We start from the raw sequence: 9,825 nt of genomic DNA on the forward strand, positions 1-9,825 counted from the left end.
TTCTGGCTGATATGAGTGTAACAAGCTCTGCTTTACTCAGCTGAGCTTGGGAGTATCTGCAGTATATACTCAAGAGACCTCAGCTTCCCCGATGAAAACATTTGCCCTATCTCAGCTGCAAGCTACAAGGTAGGGAAGTAGAACCTGGACTCAGGAAAAGAGGCTTCCCTTGACTGCAGTTGCTGGAGCTGGACATTTTAACCCTGGCTGAGGATTAATGAGCTCTCTATCTTCAGAAATGTTATTTGCCCAGTATAAATGACATAAACCAAGATCATCATCTTAGTTTATTTTTCTAGAGTCCTTAGCATGCTACATTAACCTGACAATGTTTAATCTTGTGTTCATTTCACAATACACTTCATGCAATTCACAGCTGTAATTGGTTTTACACTGACATTACACGTTTCAACCTAGCCATGGGAAAAGAATAACTCTTAATATTATTTCTCTGAAAAGCGTCCGAGCTCAAACAGCACAGAAGAAGCTCATGCTAGTTACATGTGCATATTTCTTTCTTCTGTCTTTTCTTTCACTGCAAGGATGATCACACTGGCATAACGTTGTAAGGTCTTTGTTTTAGTCCATTTGCAATTGAACTACGTTTGCTTGATTTCTATGTCCTGAGGAGTTCTCTCTTATAAAACAGCATTCAAGTATTCTAATTTAACATCCCCATTTTTCTGAGTTAAGGAACAAAGTAGACCTTGGGCTTCTGTTTCCATTACGAGTCTTCCAGAGTCCCATAATTGGTAGCCATAAAGTCTTCCTTTGTAACACACACTCAGCACTAAAGCCAGAGTATTGCTATTTGGCATTATCCAGTGAAGTGCAAGAAATTAAATAAGTTATGTCTTTATTGCTATAGTACAATACCAAGCAAAGTCACTTTTTAATACAATTGCAAGGGTTTCATAGAGTACATGTCCCTCCTCTTAGGGCCCAGTAGTTCAGCTGCACTGCAAGTATCACTTAGCCATCACATGTTGAATGTCAGTCTAAGAAGACGTGTTGAGTATTCTTGAGTCTGAAGAATCAGACCTTTCATCATACTCATCTTCTGTGTAAATTGGTTGCTTAGACACAATAGGACAGCCATCATCAGGGATTGAGATCCTAGGATCTTCTGATGAGCGGGAAGGAAGGACAGGCGAGCTTCGGAAAACGCTGGCTGAGTTGCTAGAGAAAGGACTGACATACTGGGACCGCAGCTGGTACTGCTGCTGCAGTGTCATGGTGTTCCACAGGGTGACATCATTGGGCAGGAACGGGCTGGACTGGTTTCTTGCCAAAGTGTTCCTCAACATCAGTGGGTAGCGTGGTGGCTGAGGGAATGGGTGCTGCAAAGGTACGGCCAGAGGATTTGGCACAACATTACTGGAATCAGCAGAGAACCTCAGCGTGTCGGGAACCCTAAATGCTGAGCCCACAGACCACTTGGAAGAGGAGATAGGGTACGAACTCAGTGTGTGTTCAAAAATGTGCCCATTGGAAGGCAAAACAAGACCATCAGATTCTGCAGAAGTTCTGTCCCCACTGGCCACCGAAGAGCGGCTGGACAGGAGAACCTCTACAGCACTCACCAGATCACCGCCACACCCCTTCAGGATCAACTCCAGCACGGTCGGCTTTTGGTTAGGGAAGATCTTTTTCAAGACTTCAAGTGGAGGCCTGTTTGCTTTCAAACTGAAAGGTAAAGAAACTGTCCCAGAAGGACCTTCTATCAGGAGGTGGTTCTGCTCTGGGTGGTACTTAGGGCTGTCTGGACGGTTCTCTGTGCTCCCACCATTTTTCTGAACTGCATAACCAACCTCATCCACTGAAACAATTTCAGGGCTTTCAGGAGTGAAGCAGCTTTTGGCTTTAGTCATGTCTGGGGAACTCCTTTGGTCTGTGTCTTTGTCACTGTAGGTCTCGGCATTGTCTGCTCCACTGGCATCACCCAACCGCTCCTCATTCATGTCTGCAAAGAGAAGGCAGAGAAGTTAAAGAAAAACTGAGGCCAAAAGCTTTTACAGACATTTGAGGATAGAGTCTTCTTAAAGTGAACAGCGCAAGATCCTAGGGAGGAAAAAATATTTTTCACAGAGATCCTGCTAAAATTAAGGTCTATTTGCAACATCTCAGAGAACAAAACTGCAGAAGAGTAATGTGACCTGGTGTAGGCAGTTTATGCTGCCTCATAGATGTCTGTCTCATTCTCCCATGTACCAGAAAAGAAGCAGTGGCCATTTTTCTGCTGCAGCAGCAATGCTATATCAATCCTCTCTCACTGGTTACAAGGCAGCAACTTCCCACCCAAGTGCAAGTTTTCTCAGAGGAACTTTAGCACTTTCACACCTTAATTCCTCACTAGCACAATCCCACTGACTGTGAGCTGAGGATATCCAGAGGACACTTGGGAGACTAAAATGCCCTCTGCAAGTCCAATAGCATTGGTGGAACCACTCACTGAAAGGTAAACAAATCTTCAAGTAAATCCATGTACTCCAGGTCCGTCTCTGCAGAAACTGATTCCTTCCCCAGCAAGAATCACAGGCTTTTCCTCCAAACCCTGGATCACAGCCCATGCCTTGGCCCACTAGAGCACAGAATCTAGAACATCTGGTTTGGAGAGGACCTCTGGAAGGCGTCTGGTCCAACCTCCTGTTCAAAGCAGGAATAACCTAAAATATAGAGCAGCTTGCTCATGACTCCGCTCAGATGAGTTTTAAATAAATTCAAGGATGGAGAATCCACAACCTCTCTCAGCACTTGTTCTAGGTACCTTGTTTTTTTATACTAAACTAAGAAGGGCAAAAACTGAGCATAGGGCTGAAAAGAAGCCCTTTGACAACACTGTCTCCAGATGGACACTCAAAAATGGGGGTAGTCCAAGTCTCTGGTCACTTCGATAACACCTGGCAAGCATATGGAAATCTTTGAAATAAAACTGCTTGTCAGAAAGAAAAGAAGAAGCAAGGTTGACAGCTTTCACAGTTTATGCACAAGGGAGGCAATGTATTTGCTTGAAATTGTTCACAGTCATTTCCCAAGGATGCTGTTCTGCTGGCCTCCATCATACAACACAATGATGATCTCCCTGAGAAGCCTCAGTGTCTGAGGAAAGGCTCATTGTCCAAGCTGCGGCCGACAGAGCCTGCTTTAACTGCACAGGGTATGCTTTTGAACACAAGAATGTGAAAGACAACCTGCAGAAACCAACACAACTATTTGCTTGGTTTCCCAAGTCCCTGGTCATCAGCCCAAACAGATGAAGAAGCTATAGGAAGCAGGCAAAGGTTCCTAAAATGTGCTGATGACCACCCCGCCCAATTGAGATGGAACAACTTAAAGGTGTGTAAGTGCCTGAGCCTTGCTGCTCACCACAGACGGTCCTGCCTCCCTCTCACCCTAGCAACGGGCAGAGCATTTCCCCATGCAGCAGGCTAAGCTTAGAGCTGAACAGATCAGCTCGAGACAAGCTCTACTAGTGCAATTTACCCACCTTGAGAAAGGAGGCAGGGTCTGAGCAAAGCTGGGCTGAACATTCACTCACCCGAATGGAAGCTATAAATCAGTACGAGATCCTGGCAGAGCACAGCCTGACAGACAGCGTGGCAAAGGGAAGTTCTCCTGAGGATAGCTGTACCAGGCAAAAGTCATGGGCCATCCTACAGAGCTGTGGGATGCTGCTAGCTTGGGCTGCAGGCAGCGAGCATGGGAGTGGAGCTGAGCAATATGGATGCGCTTCTGAGGGCTTGGAGAAGCAGTAACTCTTCATGTAGATATATTACAGAGAAGGCAATGTATGTATGCTCTTCTTTATACACTCAGTGCATCAATCATGTCTTAGGAGCCAAAGGCGAATGCAGGAAATGATTGCCGGTACCAAACTGGCAACATGTGTCCTTTTGATGAGGTGGTAAAACCCCCGGGAATAGCTCATCCGTTATTAGAAAAAAACGTGAGGCTCACGCTACCTCTCCCTCCTAATCCCTTCACATGTTCATAATGAAGCATTTATTACAAAGGATGGCATGTTAAGAATAATTCACATCTGAGTGAATGGGCAATTTATACATGGAGCATAGACCGGGCAGTCTGAGGACAGCTAATTACCTCTGTCCCTGTCTTACCAGAGATAAGAGAGGCATTTAAGAGAGACGATGGTCCTAATTTACGCATAAATAGATTGCACTGTGATACCCAATATTACCAAATGGACCACATGCAGGTAGAGCGTATTTCAGAACTACTGCCATTTTCCAGTGTATTTTTGTGGGCTCATAACAAGTATCACTGAGGAGCAAATATATGTTGGGGGGAGCGGGGGGCGGGAAATCAATTAGATTTTCCTAATACACTCCTCGATCCTTACAGTTTATAATTTTCAAGATATTTCAGGTTTGTTTAGTTTTCAGTACCTTTAAAAGTATCCTTATGAGGCTAGGCTAAAATTTTTCTTCAAATTCCGAAAACCCATCCCACTGAAGTTACCATCTCTGTCATCAGCGGACTGCACAGATCCCGACTTTTAGCCTCGCACAGGGACAGGCTCCTCGCACAGCACAGATCACAGCGCCGCATCTCACCGGACTGCTGGGCTCACGGGGTCAGACCCGTAAAATGAGATTTCGGCGATTTGAATCAAAATGCCTCTATTAACACAAAGAGGGTTACCCTTCCTTGGTAAACACTGTGTTTGGATGCTACCTTGTTTTTGGTTTGGTTTTTTTTTTTTTCCCCTCTGCCTTTTTAAAAGCGCTTGTCGGTGCGGGTGCCGGGCGGTGTCCCCCAGCGTGTCCCGACCCCGGTGCTCGGTGTCACACGGCCCCACACTGGGGCTTCGGGCGCCGCCGGCTTTACCGGGCGGGTTCCCGGTGCTTCCCTGCCTGGCAGGTCGTGTATTCCACTATGCTTTTTCCTCCTCGGAAACACCACTTCCCCGCCGCGCTCACGGCGCGGGGAGGGCCAGGCGGAAACCGTCCTGCGGGGACTGTCCCCACCTCTTCGTGGGAATGGCCGAGATCGGGGTTTTCGTTTGTTTAAAACGAGCACAAAGCAGCAATCGTTAAATAAAAAAGAAGATTTGGGAAGACGCATTATAAATGTCTTTATGTGGGCACCGAATTGTCGGAATATTGCATGCATATATTAATCCCAAATACCTACATTGTCAGGTACAAAAATATTAATTTTTTGTTCGAAATATACAACCCGCTGCTCCTAGTCAAAAGTACCTTTTGCGCCACTCGTAAGCTTTACACGAGGATGTGCTAGGCTTTCAGAAAGAAACCTCATCCTCCGACACTTTTTATGGCATTTTTTATTTGGACGTTGTGTTTTGTTGTGCTTTTTTCCTCCACGCCTGCTATTTTAAACTGCCTGCATTCAAGTATTCATTTTGCCAGCCCTGAGGAAACTAGGGAAATTGTTTTCTCACTCATATAAACGATGGGGAGCATTCATCAAATAATATGCATGCAGAGACAGATACATACCCAGGTCTACAGAGATGCAGTGCAAATACAGATACACATGAAACACGGTACAGTGGGAGAATCCTGCGTGCATCCACGGTAAAATCTACATTAATAAATAAAGCTGCTGCGAATTTGGATCGATGTATATCCGAATTTTTCCCTGCCTATTTATACATTAAGGATCGTGAGTCAAATACTGTAAAGGGGCCAAATAAAAGTAAAATGGGTGAGAGAGAGAAGCTGTTCTCCTGAAGTTAATAACTCGTCTGGAAAACTTGGTCTAATACTTTGGAACCAAATTTGCTTCCTTGATATTCCCACAGCTGACTCTCTGTTAAAACAGCTTGCACTTTGATTGTTAGGACAGCTCTTCTGCAACACATATTTTCTTGGATCCCGAAAACGTCTGCTATTTTCCCTATTTCTGTTACTAGAGTGGAATGATACCAGAACTAGCATATAGCCACATAAAGCTAAGGTCGTGTAAAACTTACGAGGTTTATTGCAGTGAAGCTTTTTGTTTGGTGTTTGTTTTTATTGGGTTTTGGTATGGGGATTTTGTGCTTTTGTTTGGATTGGGGTTTTTTTGTTGGTTGTTTGTTGTTGTTCTTGTGGTTGGTTGGTTGCTTGTTTGCTTTGAGGTTTTTTTTGTTGTTGTTTTGCTGTTTGTTTGTTTTTTAAAAATTACTTTCACTCCAGACTTTCTTCCCTATCTTCAAAGGTTTAATGTACTTTGCAGGAGACTAGTCACTGTTACGAACCTAACACAGAAACTGCTGTGTTGCATTAAGAAGCTGGCTCTGAAATTAACAGAAGACTCAATATAACATTATATTAATTGTTTACAAGCCTCGGTAACTAATAGTAAGACAGAGAAATGTGACACAGTCTCATGTGGGAGATCAAAATTCACGAGCACAGTGTCAGGAGGAGGAATTATTCCGGGTTACCACAGGCAGACGTAACAGGGGTAGTTTCTCGGCGCGTTATTTGCACAGAACAGAACTTTGCAAGTGTCCCACCGAAGTGACCCGTTCTGGCAGAAATAAAAATAAATGCATCTGATTTTACCGTATATCGGGAAATACCTCCTCCGTACTGAAAAAACAAACAAACAAACAAAAAAAAAAACAAAAAAAAAACAAACCACCCCACCAACTTCCAGGAGATTAATGTCGGGGGGTGGGTGGGGTGGTGTTACAAACGGGGTGAACTGGGGGTGCCAATAATTACACCCTGTGTTCTGACGATGGTTTTAATACAGGTAGGTGGGGAGAGAGGGAAGAGAAAGAGAAAGCCGTGCCGTTGAGAGCACACAGGAAGGTCGGAAATAAACAGGTTATCTGGTTAAACCGTGTCTGGTGGCAGGTGACAGGCGGACAGCCCGAGGAGATCATTTCCCGCTTTGCTCTCTCTCATGCCCGTGTTCACAAAAAGCGGGGGGGTGGGGGAAAAACCCAAACAAACCCCAAACAAAACCTCTGTAACAATCGGAGGCCGGGGACCCCGAGGGTGAGGTCTGTGCAACCGGGGCTGCTTCCCGACACCCACAGTCCCGGTCCCGGAGTGCCCCGGCCTCCCCCTACCCCTGCTCCACCGCGGGCGGGGGCGGGGGACGGCGCGACGCTGCGGGCCTTGATTTATGAAGATCTCCTCCGTTCTTCCCTCCCCACCCCGTAAAGCTGTTAGCAGAAAGTGCTGACTGGCTGGCAAGGAAGAATTTCTCATCAATACACTTTGATTGTATTTTGCAAACAAAATGCCTGTTGCTTGGTAACATTTCACTTGAGCCTGACCTTCCCCAAAAGTTATTGCTATCGGATTCGATTTACACTGTCCTCCCGTGATTACTGTAATCTTTTAAGCTGGGAAGTTCATATATCAGGGGGAAGAAAAGTTGGGCGTGCAAGTCAATACCGTTCCTATCCGCCAGATTTATATCCTGCTGGCGAAGTTTATTTGTTTCACTTTCTGGAAGGAGCCAAGGCGGCTTTTTTTTTTTTTTTTTTCCTCTTTCTTTTTCCCCCCGGCCTTCCCCCCCCGCCCCACGGGGTCCCTGCCCTGGCTAACTGCCGCCGCGGTGCGGGGGATAGAGAGGCTCCGCGCCGCCGGGAGGCTGCGGCCAGACGGACATTTGGGGGGGAGGGCGGAGGGACCCCAAAGCCCCGTCCCTGGGGAAAGGCCGGCGGAACCGGGCGGAGATGGGAGGGAGGGGGAGGAAGAGCGGGGGGGCGGGTGATGTCGAGGGCCGGGGCCAAGGGGAAGCGAGTCCCAGACCACCGGCAACCTCGCCACACCGACGCACCCGGCCGTGCCGCCGCCTCGGGCTCGGCGTTGTGTCTTCCCCAGAGCAGGAGGAGCAGAGCCCCGGGCCGGGGCCCCGGCGGACGCCTCCAGGGCCGGACCAGCTCCATACCCCTGCCCTCGGAGAGAGACCGGCTGGTCCCCCTCCCGCACACGGCCCCGCCGTGCTCCGGCCGGCCGGCAGCGAGCCATACGGAGCCGAAACGTGCGGGAGCCCCCGGGGTTTGCCATTCCCCGCTCGGGGTACCGGGTAAAATTTCTCCGCAGTCGCCGCTGGTCAGCGGAGCGGGCTGCCAGCGGGCTGCCGGGCATCCCCGTCGGGGAAGGCTGTCGGCTCCCGCTCAGACATGGCGCGGAGAAGGGAACGGCGGCGCCGGAGCGTTAGTTTTGCGTCCATAAATGTGTATTACCGGTAGGTCGCCCTCAAAAGTTGCCGGTTGCGGGAGGCGGTTTCTGGGTCGGGATCCCCGACCTTCCGAAAGGCGCCCCGGGCGGCCCGGCGGGACACGCCGGAGGAGGAGGGAAGCCGAAACAACCGGGTCGCCCCCGCTAGTCCCCTGCCGCCCCCCCACCGCACCCCGGCCCTCCTTTCTCAGCAGAAACCCTCCGGCTCCCGGCGCCGCTTTTGACCCAAAGCTGGCCGTGGAGGTTTTGTCCCGGACGAGGTCCCGCAGCCCGATGCCCTCCCTGGGTGCGGGAAGCGGCTCCAGACGGCTCAGCGGGACCAGGAACGGCAGAGGGACGTGCGGGTGCGACCCACGCGGGATGCGGCCGCTTCCCGGACGGCCTGGGGGAACGGGCCCACGAGCGGCACGTCGCGGAGCCGGTTGGCAGCGGCGGCGTTTGCCGGTCCCCTCCGCTGCGAGCCCGCCTGAGGAGCGGGCCCGGAGCTTTTAAAATGCTCCCGGCTTTTTAAGAGCGTCGAAGCGCACCCACCGGGCTTTCCCTCCTTCCCATTCCCACGGCGGCCGTCGGGAGGAAGCGAAAATCCTCGCCTCCCACCCCCTGACACCCACCCGTCGGTGTGCCGGCCCGGGCGCTGCCCTCCCTTCTCCTCTTCCTCCTCCTCCTTCCCCGGGAGAGCCCCGCGCATCCCCCCGGCGCCCGGCCCGGCCCGGCCTCACCTGCTTTGGGGAGCGGCCCCGGGAGCGCGGGGGTCGGCTCGGCGGCCCATCGCAGGGCGGCGGCGGCGGCCAGCTCGGCGGGGGCCCGCGGCGGCGCGGCGCAGGGAGGCGGCCCCGGCGGCGGGGCGGGGGGCTCGGCGCTGCCCGGCGGGCCCGGGAGGGCGCGCAGGGAGTCCGGGAGGAGGCTCTCCAGGCTCTCGTTGGCCTGCTGCCGTCGCAGCGCCACCTGCGCGGCCATCACCCGCTGCCGCTCGATGATGAGGATGCACTTCTCGCAGGTGCAGTCCTTGAAGCGGCAGTAGCGCTTGTGGCCCTTCAGCCAGGACAGCACGCCGTGGTTGCGGCACCGGGCGCATTTGGGCGTCCGCTGCAGCGGAGCCCGCGGCGGCTGCGACACCGGGCCGCCCATGTAGAGGTACGGGGAGCCGTAGCCGTTCATGCCCGCGGGAGGAGCCCGGCCGGCTCCGGGGCGGAGAAGGGGGCAGCGGGGGCGGGCGGAGGCCGGGGCGGCGGAGGAGAGGAGGGGAGGCGGGCGGCTCTGCCCGGGGGCTCGGCGGGGGGCGCGGCCCCGGCCCCAGGCCGGCGGGGGTAGCCGCCGCCCGCCGCGGTGGCACCGGCGGGCAGAGCGCTGCCGCCGGCCGGTGCGACACTGCCGCCGCCCGCGCCGCCCCGCCGAGCCCAGCGCCCCTCCGCCCGCCCCCGCCCCCCGCCCGCCCCCCTCCGCCACCCACCGTCCCCGCCGCCGCCGGGGGGATGGAGGGAGAGAAGGAGGGAGAGAGGGAGGGAGGGAGGGAGGGAGGCAGGGAAAGGGAGGAGGGAAGGAGGTTGGGGGGGCCGCTCTGCCCCGCCGTCGGGGGCGGCGGGGCTGCCCGCGCTGTGCCGAAGTGGTCCGTCCCCCAGCAGGCCGGGACCGGGGCTGATGCCTCCCACCC

The 9,825-nt window shown here is 52.5% G+C and overlaps 1 protein-coding gene across 1 annotated transcript; it reads right to left on the reverse strand.

Annotated features, from left to right (window-relative positions):
• Nucleotides 1-998: 998 nt before the first annotated feature.
• DMRT3 (doublesex and mab-3 related transcription factor 3) lies at nucleotides 999-9,332 on the reverse strand. The gene is made up of 2 exons (XM_074166095.1): nucleotides 8,894-9,332; nucleotides 999-1,963 (listed from the first exon to the last, which is right to left on the reverse strand). The coding sequence occupies exons 1-2, from the start codon at nucleotides 9,330-9,332 to the stop codon at nucleotides 999-1,001; spliced, it is 1,404 nt and encodes a 467-aa protein (XP_074022196.1).
• Between the last annotated feature and the right edge of the window lie 493 nt (nucleotides 9,333-9,825).

Source organism: Numenius arquata, chromosome Z, assembly GCF_964106895.1.
Source record: "Numenius arquata chromosome Z, bNumArq3.hap1.1, whole genome shotgun sequence".
Taxonomy (NCBI): Eukaryota; Metazoa; Chordata; class Aves; order Charadriiformes; family Scolopacidae; genus Numenius; species Numenius arquata.

Bases quoted from the DNA above. Each gene is read 5' to 3' on its own strand.
- DMRT3 (XM_074166095.1), bottom strand. From the start codon at position 9,332: ATGAACGGCTACGGCTCCCCGTACCTCTACATGGGCGGCCCGGTGTCG. The intron at 1,964-8,893 runs GTGAGGCCGGGC...TTCTCTTTGCAG, and splicing joins GGGGCCGCTCCCCAAAGCAG to ACATGAATGAGGAGCGGTTG.